This window comes from Rhineura floridana, chromosome 3 (assembly GCF_030035675.1).
Source record: "Rhineura floridana isolate rRhiFlo1 chromosome 3, rRhiFlo1.hap2, whole genome shotgun sequence".
NCBI classification, from domain to species: Eukaryota; Metazoa; Chordata; class Lepidosauria; order Squamata; family Rhineuridae; genus Rhineura; species Rhineura floridana.
The window spans coordinates 122,620,319-122,640,311 of NC_084482.1; the positions used below are offsets into that span (position 1 = coordinate 122,620,319).

General features: G+C 47.7%; 1 protein-coding gene across 4 annotated transcripts in view; it reads left to right on the forward strand.

Annotated features, from left to right (window-relative positions):
• FAM193B (family with sequence similarity 193 member B) overlaps nucleotides 1-15,915 on the forward strand; it is a 36,130-nt gene extending 20,215 nt beyond the window's left edge. For 2 of the 4 annotated variants that reach the window (XM_061617612.1, XM_061617609.1), the window contains exons 2-10: nucleotides 401-640; nucleotides 1,137-1,353; nucleotides 1,731-1,931; nucleotides 2,741-3,137; nucleotides 7,535-7,730; nucleotides 8,221-8,457; nucleotides 9,830-10,832; nucleotides 11,702-11,777; nucleotides 15,517-15,915. In XM_061617612.1, the coding sequence (XP_061473596.1) occupies nucleotides 560-640; nucleotides 1,137-1,353; nucleotides 1,731-1,931; nucleotides 2,741-3,137; nucleotides 7,535-7,730; nucleotides 8,221-8,457; nucleotides 9,830-10,832; nucleotides 11,702-11,777; nucleotides 15,517-15,613 (2,505 nt within the window). In that variant the 5' untranslated portion in view covers nucleotides 401-559 and the 3' untranslated portion in view covers nucleotides 15,614-15,915. The remainder of the gene's footprint in view (nucleotides 1-400; nucleotides 641-1,136; nucleotides 1,354-1,730; nucleotides 1,932-2,740; nucleotides 3,138-7,534; nucleotides 7,731-8,220; nucleotides 8,458-9,829; nucleotides 10,833-11,701; nucleotides 11,778-15,516) is intronic. The other 2 variants (XM_061617610.1, XM_061617611.1) reach the window with 2 other exon arrangements.
• Nucleotides 15,916-19,993: the final 4,078 nt, after the last annotated feature.

Sequence of the window (19,993 nt, forward strand, 5' to 3'; positions counted from 1 at the left end):
TCCCACTCCTGTGTCTGCCACTCTGCTGGTGTGCAGATGGGAGTTAACTCTGGTTTTGACCTGGGGTCACTTAGGGAAAACAGTATTGTAGTAATAAGGACTGAGGGGACGGGGGGCAGAATTGGCTGGGAAGTACTAGAAAAGCTCCCTGAGAGCATCTGGGTGCCTGTCATGCTTTCTGTCCGGATGACGTGTTTGCCCATGGGTTTGTGAGAGCCCTGCAGAAAAACAGATGGCTTGGTTGGCCTAATATAGGTATTGCCACAATACAGATTTACAGGCCAACATGGCTACCTTTACTTTTAGGCAGATGCTGATGTTGCATGCCCTGGCAAAGTGTGGCGTGGGCTCGTGTTTCCTGTGAGCAACATGCTCTTTCTGTGTGTGTGCCTCGCTGCAGGTGCTGCCTACTTCCAACCAGTCGGTGCAGACATGCTGCTTGCTATGCCACCGGGAGCGTAAAGACTGGGGAGGGCCATCCCACAACGGGTTGGTATCTCCAGGCGAGCGGCTGCCTCCAGATTTCGTACCGACGCTGGTGCAGAACCTGCTGGGAGAGATGCCGCTGTGGATCTGCCAGAGCTGCAGGCAGAGTGTAGAAGAGGAAGAAAGGAGGGCAGTCCAGGAGCAGGCACTGGCGGTAAGCATATAACCCCACAGAATGTATCCTGTTGCTTGCTTCAGGGCAAATGTTCTTGGGTAATAGAGGGTTAACCGCTGTGAAGCTAGCAGTCTACATAAAAGGCATTCCTGGATTGGTCATGCTGTACACCACTGACCACAATCGGATGGCTGTATTATGTATTGGGATCTTGACTGCTTTGAGCTCCAAGCGATGAGACTTGCCGACTGTGGCATTAGTGAATGTGCTTCCTACAACAACAGGGCCTTGACTCGTTTCTTGCTTGTCACTGTCATCATTTGCGGTGGTGGGAAAGGGAATAAGCCGAGGTAAGACTAGACAAGCCTGTCTTCTTCTCACTGAGAGTCTGCATCCTCCTGGGCAAATGCCATGGTGGGTCCAAGACAAAGGTTAGTCCAATGTTACTATTCCACACAGATCAGCCGTGAGCTTACTTGTCCTTGCAGATGTGTTGCGTCGGATTTCCTGTCTAAGCCACCAACTCTCTTCCCAGGTCTCACTGTCGCATACAGCCTGCAAGTCACAGTCCTGCGGGGCAGGCTCCCACTCCTCTTCCTCTTCATCATCTTCATCCTCGTGCCACGGGAACTCGGGAGACTGGGACCCCAGCTCCTTCCTGTCTGCGCACAAGCTTTCGGGGCTCTGGAACTCCCAGCATGCCAATGGGGCAGCTCAAGGGAGCTCCCTTGGGGGAACATCTGTTGTACCAGGTAAATTCATGTTGGCGCTTGGGCTAGTGATTGTCTTCTCCCTTCTAGCTGTGGGATTCTCCCTACAGCTTCTTCTTGGAGGTTGTTCCAATAGTCATAGGGGGTGGCAATGGCATAACTATGTTAAGAAAGCTCTAGCTTCTGTCAACCTCCGTCTGTATCCTCTTGTCAGAGAAGAGAAGGCTGTACGCAAGCCTCTGCCTTGCTCTTCTCCTGAGGGCAGGTCACGCTTTATAGGAGGCCCCTATACTGAGGTCTTCCTACCAGAGGCCTTTGCACTCTCCGCCCTCTTTGATGGGTCCAAGTGAGGTGCCACAAGTGGGGAGGTGAGCAAGGGGCCTGGAGAGCAGCCAGCTCCATCTCTAACTCCATTTCAGGTGACAAGCACCCCGGCCTCCCTCCGGAGTGTGCCAACCAGGCCCCTGCTGTGGGAGGTGGGCTCAAAGCCTGCCCTTACAGCCACGTGCTCTCCCCAGCTCCCAGCGGCACCCCAGGCTCGCCTCTGCCTACCTCACTCGACTTCTGCAAAACGCTTCCCAAGCAGTTCAAGAGCATGTGCCGGAGACCCACCCCGCCAGGTCTGTATGTGCGGGGCCTGGGGAAGGCCAACAGACCAAGTCTGCAGGGCAAAAATGCCACCACCTTGTTGATCTCGCCCACTAAGGGCTCTTGCCTCCTCCTGCCTACCCCCCATAGGACCTATCATTGGGCTGTGTTGCTTTTGAGTGTGGGAATTTAGCTTGAAAGCCCCATACCCAAAAGGGCAAGGGTTGGCCCCCTTTTCCATCCTGTGAGTGTCTCAGTGGGTTTAGAATCTGAAACATAGGAACATAGGCAGCTGCCTTATACTGAGTTAGGCCATTGGTCCATCTAGCTCAGTATTGTCTACGCCAACTGGCAGCAGCTCTCCAGGGTTTCAGGCAGGAAATCTTTTCCTGCCCTACCTAGCGATGCCGGGGATTGAACCTGGGACCTTCTGCATGCAAAGCAGATGCTCTGCCACTGAGCTATGGCCCTTCCCCATATATGTCATACATGTCACTGAGCTTGGGGCTTGTGTGCAGGACATCCTAGCATTTTTTGAGGGAACATTCATTTCACGTTACTGTTACTGCTGGAAAGGACCACAGCTACAGGAAAGGTGCTAGTGGAGAACGTGGTCACCAAGTTGGGCTGGTTTGAACTCTGGGGTAGAGGTCTATGGTCTTAGAGCCTTGGAGGTATTACAGAAGGGAGAATACTTCTGGGGAAGAATTAGTAGTTTGTGGTGGAGCATACTCTGTAGGTGGGCTTAGCAGCTGTGAGATGTTTTGCCCCTTGCAGTAGTACATGAAAACTTCTGTCAAGGATTGGCCCTAATATTTCTCCATTTCCTATCTGGCTGCAGGAGAGGCCTTCCACTCCTCGGAGCACCACCGACATGTGGACCTCACTGCTCCTCCCAACAGCCCCACAGGCCTCCCCTCGCAGCCACCGGCACTCCTCCCTGCAAAGCAGATGCCTGCCCACCCTGGGCCCTTCAGCTCCCCTCCTCACGTCCACCTGAGCTCCTCACCGCAGGCGGCTCCATTCCCTGCACCAGCCCTCAGTCCACACACACCAGCCCCAAAGCCAGGAGCAGACTCCTCCCCTACCGGATCTTGCAAGAGCCCACACCTGCCCACTGCCAATGTGCCCCTGCTGAAGATACCGCCTCCTGTAGGCTGCACTCATCCATGCAATGGCCATTGCAGTGGCTCCTTGGGTCCTCCTACTGCCTCGCATCAACTGCCCAGCACCAACAGGTGAGTAGAGCCCTGACTATTGGGAATCCCCAGAGTTGCTAATTGGAATGCTCCGAGCATCTCCCTGGGGTAATTTGCCAGTTAATCCACGCAGATTTGGCAAAAATCATCCTTGTTTTCATTGGGTACATGTTCCTTAGAATGTGTAGTGCAAGTTTTAGGATAATATTGTATGGAGAATTATCTCTGTTCACTGTGAATGACCCATTAGAAATACAGCGTGGCCAGTATTGCACAGTTAGTGGATTAAAGCACTCTGTTGCCCAAGTTAGTGCAACAAATCCACTTAAAAAAAGAAGGCGACTGTTTGTGGTTTGCAAAGTGACAGGAAAATGCATTGAAGTGTGAGATGGATGAATGGGAAGATGTATAAACACCCTGCAAGCAAATCAGAATGAATGCTCATTGTCATACAACAAAATAGCAAATGTTCAATAAAGACCAGATGTGGACCCCATCTGCACTATACATTTAAAGCAGAGTCATACCATTTTCAACAGGCATGGCTTCCCCCAAACAATCCTGGGAGCTGTAGTTTAAGCGTGCAGAGAGTTGTTAGGAGACTGTTAAACTATTTTGGGAGTTGGAGCTCTGTGTGTATGGAATAGGAGTTTCTTAACATCTGTCAGCACCCTTCACAAACTACAGTTTCCAGGATTCTTTGGAAGAAGCCAAGGCTGTTTAAAGTTGTATAATACTGCTTTAAATGTATCGTGCAGATGGAATGGTAGTCTAACTGCTGTGTATCCTTTGTGCAAGCAAATTAGGTTTAATGCTGAATAAATTGGTCATCTGGAGAAGCCCTAGCCCTTTTTTTACCTGTGGCATATAGGCAGCTGAATGGGTAAACGTGATATTCCCCTGCTGTGTTCTGTCTGACTCCCAAAGTAGGTATGTCTTGATTTCTGTCCTAAACGGAACCAAAGGCAGTCTGTAACTTTTTGTGCCTTGGCGGATTGCTGTCACAGTAGGGAAGACTTGAGCATTTGCACTTCTAGATTTAGTGATGCTACTATGACCCATTTTGAGATAGGACCTGTCTAACCCACTGGGACCAATACATGAGGTAGGGTTTTATTTAAGTCCTTAGACAGAAGTGCCAGCTCTGGATAATGTTACGTTGGGCATAACTATCCCACCATCGTACCATCGACCATGGTATCCTTCTGGGGAGACTCGCGGAGTTGGGAGTTGGGGGTATTGCTTGGCAGTGGTTCCGCTCCTACTTAGCGGATCGTCGCCAGAAGGTAGTGCTTGGGGAACATTACTCGACACCCTGGACTCTCCATTGTGGAGTCCCTCAGGGGTCGGTTTTGTCCCCCATGCTTTTTAACATCTACATGAAGCCTCTGGGTGCGGTCATCAGGAGTTTTGGAGTGCGTTGTCATCAGTATGCTGATGACACGCAACTCTATTTCTCCTTTTCGTCTTCTTCAGGTGAGTCTGTTGATGTGCTGAACCGTTGCCTGACCGTGATAATGGACTGGATGAGAGCTAATAAACTGAGACTCAATCCAGACAAGACTGAGACACTGTTGGTGAACGCCTTCCCCGCTCAGATGGTGGATGTGCATCCTGTTCTGGATGGGGTTACACTCCCCCTGAAAGAACAGGTCCGTAGTTTGGGGGTTCTTTTTGACCCTTCCTTGTCTCTTGAGGCTCAAGTGGCCTCGGTGGCACGGAATGCATTTTACCATCTCCGTTTGGTAGCCCAACTACGCCCCTATCTGGATGGCGACGACCTCGCCTCAGTTGTCCATGCTCTGGTAACTTCGAGATTGGATTACTGTAATGTGCTCTACATAGGGCTGCCCTTGAAGACAGTTCGGAAGCTTCAGCTAGTGCAGAATGCGGCAGCTAGACTATTGACGAGGACCAGTCGGTCTTCGCACATAACTCCTGTTCTGGCTCGCCTGCACTGGCTACCTATTTGCTTCCGGGCGAGATTCAAGGTGTTGGTTATGACCTATAAAGCCTTACATGGCGTGGGACCTCAATACCTGGTGGAACACCTCTCCCACTATGAACCTACCCGCTCACTTCGTTCGTCATCTAAGGCCCTCCTCCGGGTACCAACTCATTGTGAAGCCCGGAGGGTGGTTACTAGATCTAGGGCCTTTTCTGTGGTGGCCCCCGAGTTGTGGAATAGCCTCCCCGAAGAGGTACGCCTGGCGCCTACACTATTATCTTTTCGGCGCCAGGTAAAGACCTTCTTATGCTCCCAGGCATTTTAATCACTCTAATCTTTTTAGCTTTTTAATCTTTTATACTAAGCCTTTATCTTTTATATTCTGTTTAACTGTATTTTGTTTTTCTTTATGTCATATATGTTTTGTGATTTTATTATTACGATGTATGTATTTTATCCTATGCTGTTTACCGCCCTGAGAGCTGCTTGCTATGGGCGGTATATAAATGCAACCAAATAAATAATAAAAAATTGTTTGAAGCTTCACTTGCTCCACCAAGAGCCTATGCTGATATGACTTCTTTCCTCCATAGAAAAATGTAACTAAAAAAAAGGTTACTCAGGAAAGCAAAATCCCTGTAGTTTTGGAAAGAAAGATCTCTGAACGAGAGCAGGCAGGAATCTCTTGTATTCGTGGATCTTTTCTACAGAGGGGTTTTGTATTCTAATGTAACGTTGTTCATATGTATTCCTCCATGAAGGAAGAAGTTATATCAGATTGCTTAATTCCCTTTGTAGTGAAGAGAAAGCACTGCTGGATTTCATCCCTCTTTTCCGTTTTGTTTGCCATTTCATGATTAGTCATATTACAGCCTCTCTTTCATTCTTAGTGCTGCAGCTTTCCTATCTCAGAACTGGTTAAATTTCTGTGTTAATGCTGCACTTTCACCCCCTTCTTCTTCTCAGGCTCAGACCTTTTTCTTTTCTTTTTTTCTGGGAGAAATCTTGGGTCCTCTTTGCAGGGTGGAGGAAAGAATGGAGTGTTTTGTTTTGTTTGCTTGAAGTGTTTGTATTGCATCTTTCAAAAATCAATAAAAATAATAAATCCTCATCAAACATAATAAAAACAAACAGTAGTAAAAGATAAGCTGGTAATTAACACGAAACAAGAACTTTAATTAATACAACCAGAATGGAAGTTACTTATAAATGAAAGAGAACATAAGGCCCACAGATTGTTTGAATATAGTTTAGAACACATTGTATATGGTTAAATTGACGCATTTAGTATAATCCCAAGAAGGGGTGGTTAATACATGTAATGTTAGAGCATGTTGGAATTCCTTTTGTTGAATACTGGAATATATGTTTTCAGGAAAATATACCAAATGATAGTCTGTTTTTAAGTTCTTGGTGTTTATAAAACTTAGTTATTGTTGGGGGCTGAGTTATTTTATGTATAATATATAATTTATGTAACAGAGCAATCCAACTGCTGGGAAGCTGGTGGAGTGGGGGATGGCAGCAGAAGAGCCGGCGGAAATCTCTGCAGGATCCTCCTCCCATCCAGGAGCCGCTAGCCCGGCTGAACGTGGGCTCCATCATGAGCTGCAACACGAGCCGACTGGGAAGCGCCAGCTCCAGCAAACAGGCCTCTCGGGGAGTAAGTGCTCCCCGTAAGCCTGAATGAGAATTTTAAAAGTGTTTTTACTTTACCAGCCTTTTGGGTGGCAGAGTTTCAAGGGGGATCAGGACCCAGGGAAGGGGTCTCAATGCGAGAAGGAGCTCGCATAACCCCCCCCCCCGGCAGCTCTGCCCCCAACATGCCTCCAGAATGCCCCATTTTGGGGCCTTCCACCAGCACCCTCATCTGGGCTGGCTGTCCCTGATGGAACCCCGGCAGTGCTGGGAGGGTCCTGATGGAGCCACATCTCCGCTGTGGCGAAGAGCTGCTGCTGGTGGAGCCTGGCGCAGCCGGCACACCGTAGCATCCAACTCACCCAGCCCAGCAGAAAGGTGAATTGGATTGCGCCCTAAGATATATAACTTTTGTAAATATAGAATAAATAAATAGCTTTAATTTCTTTTTAAAAAAAGGTGAGCTGCAGAAACATTCATAATCTGTCAGCAAATGCCCAGCCGAAAGGACTTCTCTGTTGTTGGTCACCACATCTTTGGAGCTCTCTTCCCAAGGAGGTCTGCCCACTACCAACCCTCTTTTCACCTGGCATTGGACTGAAAGCAATCCTTTGTTCTCCAATAGTCTAACTGTCTAACCTCCTGAGAGCAGTGGCATATGGAGCAGGGTCTGTCCAGATCATCTCAACCGGGCATTTTGATCCTGGGCCATTTAGGGCTTTGTAGGTCAAAGGCAGCACTTTGAATTTGGTTTGGAAAACCCACTGGAAGCCTATTCAGCACATCCGCTTGGAGTTGGAGTGTTCACAGTAAATATTTCTCACCTGCTTGCCCTTTCTTCCTCTTCCAGGGACCCTGCCTGCAAGGGTCACAAGTTCCCAAACGGTACAAGCTGCCACGCACCACAGTCCTGTGAGGCGGATGAGGGGCTTGGTGAGGACGAGGACAGCAGTTCTGAGCGTAGCTCCTGCACCTCGTCCTCCACAACCCAGAAAGATGGGAAATTCTGTGACTGCTGCTACTGTGAGTTCTTTGGCCACAATGCGGTAAGTAAAAACAGGGCCGGCAGCCATCCATGACCTTCGCTTGCAGTCTTGTTTGGTTATATGTGGGTGGCGTGGCGGCTTGGGAGAACATCATGCTGACAACACAGGCATGGCATGCATCATGCTCATCTCTCTTGGCCTATGTAGCCTTGAGATCTGTCCCCCCACCCCACCCCCTCCCCCCCTGTATTCTAGCCTTGGACTTCCACACAATTCTCTCAACTCTGTCATAACCTCTTGTCCCTTTCCTGAGTTGTTGAAATAAAGTCCTGCTGTTATATCTTGCACTCAGTTGTTCCAGCTTTGGACCTCTATAGAACGGAATGTCAATACTTACATAGCTGGAACTTGCTAGGCATCTCTGCTAAGCCTTGGGTTAGCCTGAAAGACCCTGGCAGTGGTATCTGTTTGTGATAGTTGTAGGGTGGCAACTCCATGCTATACCATCTGCTGTACCTACAGTAGGCCAATAGCCCAGCTCTGTCCACAGCCTCCAGCTGCCCCAACGAGCCGGAACTACGCTGAGATCCGGGAGAAGCTGCGGTCTCGGCTGACCAAGAGAAAAGAGGAGCTTCCTCAAAAGCTGGGGCACAGCAGCAGCTCGGGAGAGCCAGCCGTAGATCACCGGGATGTGGATGAGCTCCTGGACTACATCAACAGCACCGAGCCGAAGCCCCTGAACAGTGCCAAGGCTGCCAAACGTGCACGTCACAAGCAGAAGAAGAAGGTGGGCTGGGTGTGCGTACAGGAGTGTGCAAAAGAGAGTACACTGGTCTAGTCTTTCTTAGAGATTGAGTATAAGGGGGAAAAGGATCGTGTTGAACCCTGGGAGGATGAGTCCATAGATAAGGGAAATAATTTGAAGTCCTGGTCCCAGCTAGGGCTGGAGTTGGGAGAGAACTGGCTTAGAAACTAATCTGAATTGCTATAGTACACCCTTTCTCTATAGAAGTGGAGCATCAGTCCTTGGATGTGGGTAGGTGGGCAGACAGATGTAGATAAAGGAATAGAAGGGAGAATGAAATATTTGACAAATATCTGTCTCTCTCCCTGTCCACTTTTGATATATTTTCATAATTGATACAGAGGCCAAAAAAGCATAGTGACATAATTAGCTCACAGGCTTTTTTTCTTGCAAATAGATCTTACAATTTCACCCTATTCTTCCCCAAGTATTGCAATTAATAGGGTTGCCAGGCCCAGCCTCCAAGAGGTCTTCTGTATCTTTAAAAGTTGTGGAGGGGGCAGGGAGAATTCCACCTTGTGGTTTTTCCCATTACAGAGTTGCAAGAACACTTGCACTTGGCTGACTCTCTGTTCTCCTAAAGATCAGTCTCAGGCCAGGAACCTGGCAACCCTACTTCCAACAGAGAGTTGAAACAGGGGAATTAAGCTTTCCATCTCAGCACAGATTCTCATGCACCTGAAGATACTTGAGTAATGATAAGCCTTTCAGTCATTCTCACCTGGGTTCTTGAGTTGCTGTTGAGCTGGGCCAGGCAGCCTGAAAACTTAACTCTGTATTTCTCTGCTCACAACCTTCCTTCTCCCCACCATCCTGCCCCACGCTGTAGTGCCATGAACTAAGTTTAGGACCTGGGATGTGGCAATCTTTCTAGAGCTTGTATACACAGGTAAATTGCTGTGGGAAATTGTTGGCAGTGCATCTCTTCCTTAAGGTTTGCTACCATAGCACAAGCTTTGTCTATGCCATTTCTTTGGTTCCCAGTGCCAATTCCCAGGTGCACAGTGTGGCTTGCTGAGGTACCATTCCAGTTGCATAGCAGTAATGAATGTCAAACTGAGAAGCGAGGGCCTCTTCATCAAGCACAGGCTGAGTTTGGCTGCCACCCACCATCCTTACCCAGGCCCTCCTTTTCATTGGTTCCTAGCACCAGTTCTCAGGTACACAATGTGACTTGCTAGAATACCTTTACAGTTGAATAGAAGTAGTAACTGTCAAACTGAGGATCAGGGGCCTCTTCATCCAGCGCAGGCTGAGGCTGGCAACCATCCTCACCACGGACCCTCCTTTTCTCAGTTGCTGGTTGGAATGCTAGAATGACGTGAGTTCATGTTGCTGATTTCTGACGTTGCAGGAGAAGGAGAAGGCCCAGCTGGAGGCTGAGGCCCAGAAGCGAGTGGACCGAACTCCACCTACGGGTCAGGACCAGGAACTGGCTGAAGAGAAGCTTCTGGAGTGGCCCCAGTTAGAACTGGAGCGAGTGAACAACTTTCTGAGCAGCCGACTGCAGGAGATCAAGAACACCATCAAGGACTCCATCCGTGCCAGCTTCAATGTCTATGACCTCAACCTAGACGTCAACGACTTCCCAAAGAAGGCGGCTGTGCTGGAGCAGAAGAACCTGCTTTCCCACCTCAATGGCTCCTCTGAGCTGCAGGAGATTGACCTTGATCTCTCTCCACTCAGCTTGGGTGCACCACATAATCATACGTTGCTGCGGAGTGAAGTGGGCTCCCGATGGGCAGAGAGCCCCAGCGAGGTGGTGCCACCGTCGCCACCAGCCTGTGAGAACGGTGTGGTGAAACGGCTCAGTGCTGTCCCGAACCTCTCCCGCATGATTTGGGTCCAGTCACCCAAGCCAACAGACTCTCCCCTGGAGAGCGGGGCTGGCCATGAGTCCAGGGAGGCAGTGCCAGGCAGGGGAGCTGAGCTGCAGGAACCAGTGCCTTCCACTGGAAAGCAGAGGAAGGGCAAGCGGCAGGGCTGCCCGACAAAGAAAGGGGAGGCTATCGCTACAAGTGATAACTCCAGCTGCAAGGGAGTGGGACAGAAGAATCCCCCTAAGGGCACTGAAGCCCCACGCGGAGGTAGCAGCACAGAGCATAGCGAGGGAGCCCGAGGGTTGCGGCAGGGCCAGGGTTGGGGCTGCGGCGGCTCTAAGGCAGAGAAAGAGAAGAGCACAGATGGGAAGAGCCGGAGAGGTGAAGGCCGAGCTGATCAGACAGAGCAAGAGCCTGCTTCTCTGGGGAGTGGGGACCGGCTGCTGCCCCATACAGCTGCACTAGACGACTTGCCCCAGCCAAAGGGGAAAGGCAAGAAGAGTAGGAACAAGATGGAGAAAGCGAGCCCTTCCATTGGTGAGTACGAGGCAGGCTTTTCCTGTGCTCTGGCTGACTTTTCCATTCTCTCGCTTTTTATTGAAACAGGGTGGTGAGCCCCTTAGGCTCCAAGGGCACTGGCATGTCTGGGCCCTAGCGCATGCCGCCTGAGGCCCACCAAATGCATGGCAGCTGCAAGTCCTGCAATGAAGGCTGGGGAGAGAGGGAAAAGACCGCCTTCCATCCCAAGGGGCATATAACAGATTTTTCAGAGCCTTGCACAAACTTTAAAAAAAAAGTACCAAGGAGACCCAAACTGCCCTGAAAGTAAATTCCCTGCATTTTCTGTGCTTGGTTTATTCTCCAAGATAGGATTTTTAGAGCATTTGGAATGTTTTGGCAAGAGCTGATGAGGTGAAGGGGCAGGAGAGGTCTGTTTGTCAGAAGGGTAAGGTTTATGGGGTAAGGAGAAGCAGCTGTTGTAGCCTGCAATGTCCTCAAAGGCCCAGCTCAAATCGCTCTGTATTTTCAGACTTCTCTCTGAAATTATATTCTCATGAAGCCAGACTCTGTAGTCTGGAATATTGCATACCGTTTACGGCATTTTCCTGTATTCCCACTTAAATTTTCTTTTTGCTCCGCCAGTGTTTGCAATGGCATCGCAGACGTTATGTAGACTACAGTCACACAGTCTGACATACATTGTACTTTCTCCACTTTGGCTTGCAGATTATGGACTCTGGCATGTTTAGCATCATTGTAGGGAAGCCCTCCTGGCTTGAGCAGCTAGCAGCATCTGAGTAGTGTGATGCATGGGCTTGATTTGGAAGGGAGGGAGGAGATCCCTGTTACTATGAGAAACTCTGTGGCCCAGCTAATTCCTTTTTTTCACTATTGTGCTTTGTTAGATGATGTGTTCCTGCCCAAAGACTTAGATGGTGTGGAAATGGATGAGACTGACAGAGAAGTGGAGTACTTCAAGAGGTAAGACTTAGTCATACTAGACTATGGAGTCCTGTGATCTGGGCTTTGCAGATGGAAAAAAAGATAAATGTCGTATATCAGGAATGGGAACCAAATGCAGCTCTTCAGGCCTCTCTATCTTTCCCTTGGTATTCTCTTCAGGCCATATTCCTCACTGGCCCGCCTTTGCCCTTTCCTTGAGTGTTTTTGTCTGGCTGGAATGTGCCTTCAACTCTGATAATGCCTCTTTCTAACTTGCTCAGAGGATAGAGAAGGGTGTGTGAATGTGTGTAGAAACTTTCTTACTGTACAGGGGTAAAATTCACATCCATTGATCTGTCCACTTTTGCCTCTGGTCCCACCCACCATTGCTATGTGGCCTCTGGGAGGCTGCCTGGAAGGGAATGTGGCCCTTGGGCTGACAGTGGCTCCCAGTTTCTGCCATGCACAGGTGAGACTAGCTCTCAGGCAGGATGGAAAAGTGTGTCTTTGTTTCTTCCACATGATTTGAAAATTGCTGGGGGTGTATTGTTGTAAACACATACAGGCTGTGCAGTGCCCCATCATGTGATGTTATGGTGGGCAGATGTGTGTCATCCATCCACATGTTGGAGAGGGGGAATCCTGGTCCAGTGTATTATGGGTAGGAGGGTACTGGGCAGGCTGCTGCTATTATAATGACCATGGGCAATTATTTTGTATTTTAAAAAATTACCCTACCTTTCCATCAAATTGAAATTCAAGGCAGCTTATATAAATTATAAACCTCTGCAAACCAAAAACAAATTAAAATACAGTACAGATATCTGTTCAAAAGACAGCAGCACTAAAGAGATACTGCAGACCAACAGCTGTCCACAATTAAATCCACCAAGAGGTTTTTAAATAACAGCTTTTCATGTAGAACCCCAAAGAAGCCAAAGTAGATGCCAGGAGAATATATTTGGTGAGGGCATTCTACATGTCACAAGAGAAAAGTCCCTATGTCTAGTACCTCCTCCCCCATCTCATCTCTAAAGGTGGGGACACCTTTGAGCAAGGCCTCAGGTAGATTATGTCAGTACGTGGATGGGTTCATACCAGAAAAAGTAGTCCTTCAAGTGCCTTGGTCTCTATTGTTAAGGCTTTATTAGTCAAAACTAGCAATTTGAATTATGCCCAGAACTTTTAACACGAGCAAAATACTATAAACACGATGGGAACACTCGTTAAACAACCTGACCAATGTGTTCTCCTGAACCAATTGCAGTTTCCTAATGCTTTTTGTTATAAACCTCACACGTTTTGCAGTAGTCCTGGGCATTAAATTCATGGATAACTCTCCTAGTTTTCTAGGAGAAGCCACAGCTGGCATATCAACTGAAGGTGGTGAAAGGCACTTTTAGCCACAGAGGTTTCCTTGAGTAAAGCTGGATGTAAAAAGCTCCCCCAAGTTGCAAAGCTGATCCTTAAAGAGGGAGTTCAGCCCCATCCAGAAGAAATTGAATACCATCTCCATGACTTATCATATCCTCTGCCAAGAGCACTTCAGTTTTGTCTGGATTGAACTTCATTTTGGTAGCCCTTATTGGGCCCATTACTGACTCTAGACACCTGATGAGGAAATCCACTGCATCTGGATTAGTTGAAACACAGAAGTAGAGCTGAAGCTGCCTTGCTCCAAATTCCCCGTGGTTTTATGTAGATGTTAAACAGAGATCTCTGCAGAACAAGTACCTGCAGAACAAGTGCCATGGGATGGAGCAGTAGTCCTTAAGCACCACCTTCTTCCTGCCAAACAGAACCATTTAAGTATTCCCCCCACCTACCCCCCCCGCAAAACAATTCTAGACAATCCAGAAGGATACTGTAGTCAGTGTTATCAAAAGCTATAGGGAGGTCCAGGACAGCTGTGAGTCACATTCTTCCATTAGTGGTTGCACACCAAAGCAACCAAGGCAGTGTCAATTCTGGAACTGACCCAGAAGCCATATTGAAATAGTTCTAAACAATCTGTGTAGTCCAGGAAAATCTGAAGATGTGGTGTTCCCACATGCTCAAACACCTTGCCGAGAAAGAGATTGACAGTGACCTGCTAGTTTGGGTCCAGAAAGCTTTTCTTCAGAAGTGGTCTCCCATCTCCCTTCTGCAAGGAGGCCAGTGCCATACCCTCTCTGAGCTTCCTAATCAAGACATTCACTTCTCTTTGGCTAGAAGAAATCACCAAATATACCCTCAACACTGGCCCCTTTGATGTGCTACCTGCCCTAGAGATTTTTGAAATATTAAGTGGTATATAAATGCTTTTAAATAAATAAAATAGTCTCCTAACCTTCAAAAATCTCACCTCCTCTGCTTCTGTGCTGCAAACAGCACCCTTTTCTTTCCTGAATTTTCCTGCAGTCATTCTGTTTCATTAGCTCCACCTTTCCTCATCCTTGCATCCTCTGTAGGCGCCTTCAAGGTGCTTGTTCCTGTAAGAGTTTACTTCTTAGCTCACTGGCTGCGCTGCCCCCTTTCAGCTGTACCACACTGTGTTCCTTGTCCCTTAATTCCCATACCTCTGAGTCTGACTTAGCAGTTCATCCGCAACTTCCCTGCACTGCTCCTTCCTGCTAACAAGATCTTGCTTCTGTCCTGCAACATGCTTTCCAACAGATCTTTTCATTTATTCACAGAAGTGGCTCTGCCTGGTGCTGTTGTATTACTAACCCTTCATAAGCATTAGAGGGCCCTCCAGACATCCTTTTCATGCATTCACTATTATTGCGTCAATGATATGTTGCATAATACACCCACAAAACAACACCCAGAATGTGGATATTCCATTCTAAATAGTTGGAACAGTTCAGTGAGGGAGCATGGGGAAGGTCAGAGGAGACAGCCAGCTTGTGAGCGAGTGTGAAATGAGTGTTGTGATGGTCCTTCCCTGGCTCTCCCTGTCAGGTTACTACCTGCTCGTGGCTACTGCCTGTCACTAGGCACCACCAGGGACTCCACCAGTCCGGACCGTCCTTTTTATGGTTTCTCTCTCCGCTCTAGCATAGACCTCACCAGATCCCCCTGCTAGGCAGCACCACCAGTCACGTTCTATAACCAGTATCCCCAGAGACTCTGCCTGAGTCTCTCTCAATCAGGTTACCTCTGTGACTGCATGCTCAAGCTGTCCCACTCCCTTTGTATCAATGCAGATAATTCTGGTTTGCTCTGAATACTTGTGGTGTTATTCTTCCCTTCCCTGCTGCCACCATTTGTCACTCTTCAGCCTTGGTATTTACCTTACCCTCCCTTCTGGTCTGTGAAACCCCAGCCAAGGATCAGGCCTTTGGTAAACCAAATATATTTATTAAATAACAAAGATAACAAGATTACTTTAAAAGGCACTTAAGCATATGGTTTCATCTATTCCTGAGGTACTGGTCTTAGTATAAATCCGAACTCCACACTCTCCTCTCATAAACCCACCAACTCTCTACACAATCTCCTCTCAAAAACCCACCAAAACAACCCACTAACTTCCACCGTCCACCTTCCACCTCACATCCACCTTCCACCTCACATCCACCCAGATTTACCTGACATCCTTCCATTTATACTGTCAGCCATTTTAAACATTCAGCCAATCATCCAGCATTCTACTGCCCATTCACTCCCCCCTCCTCTTTCATTCCACTTACCATGTATCTCCTATACAAACAGCACTTACCATATATACACTAATAGAGGAACATCACAAGTGTCCAGCCCCATCATTCCCTCACTGTTTTTTCTGTATTTGCAGGTTTTGCCTGGACTCAGCCAAGCAGACCCGGCAGAAAGTGGCTGTGAACTGGACCAATTTCACCCTGAAGAAAACCACTTCGAGTGCAGCTCAGTGAGGTGTGCGGTGCACCCCTGGTATATGTGCAGGGCCCCACACCTCGCCTCCCCTTCCCCAGACCCATAGACAGACACTTGACTTGACAGACCCTTCGTCCTCCTCCCTTTCCCCTCCCCATGGGGCTCCTACTCCTAGCCTCTAGGCAAGGCCTGGACAGCCCCTTTGTCCCTCACCTCTAAGTGTTCGACGTTCGGGGAGATGCTGACTGAGCCGCCCCAAGCCCAGGGGCAGTCTTCATCGGCCAAGGCCCAGCGTGGCACAGGGACCAGGCTGCACCCAATAAAGGACTTTTTAATTTTTTATTTTATTTAAAAAACCCAACTTTTCTGTTGTTTGTTCTGGCTTTTCTGGTCCCCGGGGGAGGCGGGAATGGCTCCCTTGGTGGAGATGGGCAGTTACACCAACCCAGCTACACTTGGCATAGAACCTCTCACACATTCCACGCATGGTTCACAGAAGGGCAATGGGCGCACGCGAAGCTGCCATAGGGATGTTGGTCTCTGATATGAGAACCTTATCAGGTCCTTGCACAGTTGGGTGGCAGAGCTTTTTTGGGGGGAGGGGGAAATGATACAGCTCTCTTCAATCTCCTGGAAACTGCACAAGTCATTCAATCCTTGGCTTCTCAGGGAATGTTCTCTCGAGTGAAATGCTGTGTGCAGCAGTGTAGTTTTGCCGTGTCTGCTCAAATATGGTGCCTCTGCCCCAGTGACAGTCAGTGTTTTCCTTTGCTTCCAGAGCAATGGAGTTCAATCCAAGAATTTGTAAGTGCTCCATAGGAGCTTATGGTCCTTCACGTAAGACTGACAGCTTTCCTGTGCCGATATCACTTCAGTGTAGGCAACTCGGTCCACACTGTCCATGTATGATGAGTGCACGCCTGTCTGTTTCGCCATGATTACACCTAGCAGGACACCACCAATTTGGCTGCAGACTCCTGCAACAAAATAAATATGTTTGTGCTCCTCACACATGACCATGAATATGTTATTTCCTACAGGAAAGTGATATCCACATGGGAAAGTCCTCTTGTATACAGCAGCCCTAGTTGCAAGTAATGCTGCAGATTGGCTCAGTTGGAGCATGATTCCATTCCACCTCCTCCACTGAAAGCCTGCCATCCTTTGACTGGTATCCCTTTTCTAATCACCTGTCAACAGATCTAAACCTTAAGGACTTGTTTCTTCCCCTCAACAGAGCATCCCACAGTGCATCACTCCAGTAGCCCTAACGATGGTGAGGAGTGACAGCCCAAGCATTTCTAAGTATCTGTGACCTCATAGCAAACTGGCTGTGCTAGCAGAAGTGGACTCTGGAGTCATACAGCTCTACAGCTGCCTCAACAAAGCCCTATGACTTTTTGGTTCTTGTGCTGGTAAAAGGATCATAATCACATCTGAAGAAAGTATCAGTGACAAAACCCTTTTCCATTTCAGGATGAGCAGGACTATGAGGATAGCCACTGGTTGAGTGTTCCTTACTAAAGGAGAACAGTCCTACTGTTGTGTTACCTTGTTCCTTTGCGATTGGTCCCGTGAGTCTGACTGGCACCTTTCCCCTAACAACCAAGGCAAAAGTCAGTTTGAAATCTACCAGACTTAGTTGGGCCCCTGAATGTTGCTCTGCCATCCATGGATTATGATCGCTCCAGTAGCCCAATTAGGATAATCATCTTCCTTTACATGATACTGACTAGTCTGCCAGACCAAGCAGTGTATTTGCATTTGGTTTCCTGTTGTCTCAGCTGAAGTGCAGAGGGTGGTCACTGAATTGCCCTTCTTCCTTCAGCTGGGGAGTTATGAATGCACACATCCCTGATCATTTGTTGCATGCACTTGGCAAATCTAACTGCAGCAGTGACTGGGCTGTGTTGGGTCTCTGACCCTGATTTCTGGTGCTACCCAGGCTCTCTCTATTTTTGGGGATGATGGCCATCCTGTATTTCAGAGGCCTCGGGCCATACCATGCCACTGACTACAGGAAGATCAGCTTTTCTGGGTTTCTATTTAATTATTTACTTTTTGATACTGTGAAATCTTTCGTGCTGAAAGATAAACTGACATTTGGACACAGTGGCTGTGTGTGCTGTGTAATTGCTGCCTATGGCTAGCACTTAGGAACTGGGGTGTGTGTCTTTTCTCTGGTCTGAAACTGATTTGGACCCAGAGTAGCTGCTGGTACTGAGAATCTATGTGGGCCACAACAACCCTTGCAATCCCTTCGGGTGCTTGACCCAAATTGCCCACCTCCATAAATTTGCATCCTGTTTTCATTTTGTCAGGAACGTATCTGCCCTGCTGAAACGTGGTGGGTACTTTACAGCTTTGGACTCCAACCCTAAATGCACATCAGGATTAAGTTCTGTTGATTTCTAGGCACGGCGCAGAGGGGCCTCTCTTATCTCCTGGAACTCTGTTTACTTCAGGCATCCACATAATTAATGAATGGGAGATTATTTGTAATTTGTGGCATTTAGCAGTTTGGAAGACTTAGTGCATTCATCCTTACAATGCCTAGTAAGGCAAGTCATTACTGAAGAATTGAAGAAACTGATTAACTTGTCTAAGGCCACCTACCAGGTACATTGCTAGCTTGAAGTGGAGGGCAGGTCTCCCAGTACAATGTTTATTAGACTGTGTTAACATGCTGTAACGATAGGGTGGGGGAGAAATGGGAGGCAGGGATGGATAGAAGCCAACCCATTTCTCATCAGAGCACCTACCTTCAACCAGGCATCCAATAGGCAGGATGGAAATAGGAAAACCCTTCACTAGTATGAAAGATTATGCTACATCAGGGATGGGGACCCTCTAGCCCTGCAGGCGGTATTGGACTACAGCTCCCATCATCCCTGATCATTGGCCATGTTGATTGGGGCTGGTAGGAGTTGTAGCCTAACATCATCTGGAGGGCCACAGATTTCCCATCCTGCTCACTACTTGCTCCTTCACTACTAGAAGATCTGGTTGCTGCTAACAATGGTATTGGTTGGTAAGAAACCTGGTATTCACCTCAGGTTGCATAGGCTTAATGATAGTGATTCAGGGTGCCACATGATTATACATGGTGAATTATTAGTAGCTGAATGAGGAAAGCATCTATTGAGACCTTTTGTAGGCTTTAATTCTAACCCTTTTATCTGGATTCTTATAGCATTTGGATTTATTTATTTTTACAGTGGTGTGATGATTGGAGGAGAGAAATGGGTTAAGGAAACCCAGCAGGAGCAATGAGAGAGGGAATCTGGCTTAAGAATTCGCTTGCTAGTTTAGATCAAACATCCATCAGTTCATCAGCACCCTTTCCAACAGCAGCCAGTCAAATGCCTCTGGGAAGATCACAAGCAGGGCATGAAGGCCTTATGTTGTTTGTCTGCTGAATCTGGTACTTGGATGTATAATGTCTCTGAAGATGGAGTCATCAAGACCTCTATAAATGTGTTTTATCCCTTTTTTGAAAGTTATCTAAAGCAAGTTGAAAAGAATCCATATTGTGAATATGAAACAACTTTTATTTTATCTTTCCTGAACCTGTTGGTGGTCGGTTTCACTGGGTGACCTCTGCAACTACTATTGTGGGAGAGGGTATTTTCTCTACTCTTTCAATTCTGCTCGTAGGCTTCTAAGTTTCTGTTGTGCCACACCACACTTCTTTTTTCTGAACTAAAAATCTCCAGCCACCTCAGCCTTGCCTTAGAGGTGCTCCAACTTCTAATCTTTTTAGTTCTTTTCTGAGCCTTTTCCCTTTTGGATATTCTTTTTGAGGTGGTGATCAGTACCCCAGGTGTGAGAAGAACGGAAAATAAATTGATACAACACTGTGATATTTTCAGTTCCCTTCTTGGTAAGTCCTAATGTAGCCTTTTCATGGCCAGAGCACACTGGATTGATCATTTCTGGCAAGTGTTTTATCACAATCCCAAGATGTCTTTCCTGCTTATTCACAGCCAGTGTAGAACCCATCTCTTTATTATGTGGTTAGGATTCCCCCCCCCCAGTGTATATAACTGTATGTTTCTTTGCCATTTTGTCTATTCAGCACGTTTGGAGAGGTCTTCACAGTCTCCATGGGACTATATCACCCTGAATTCACAGTATAAATGTATGCATATTTACTAAGAAGGCTTACTGTATCCAACAGGGCTCACTCACTAAGTCCATTTAGGATTGAAGCCTAAAATCCTAAATCTAAGTCCCCAAAACTTCCTTTCTGGCCCCAAACATAACAAAATATGCCTGTTGATTTCCAAGAACTCCACTTCTGAAGGCATACTATCTGTACATCAGTCTACACTTAGTGGGAGCAAGATTACATAGAGAGCACTTGTCAGTGGCGTCACTAGCGGGGTGCGGGGAGTGCGGACCACACCCGGGTGACA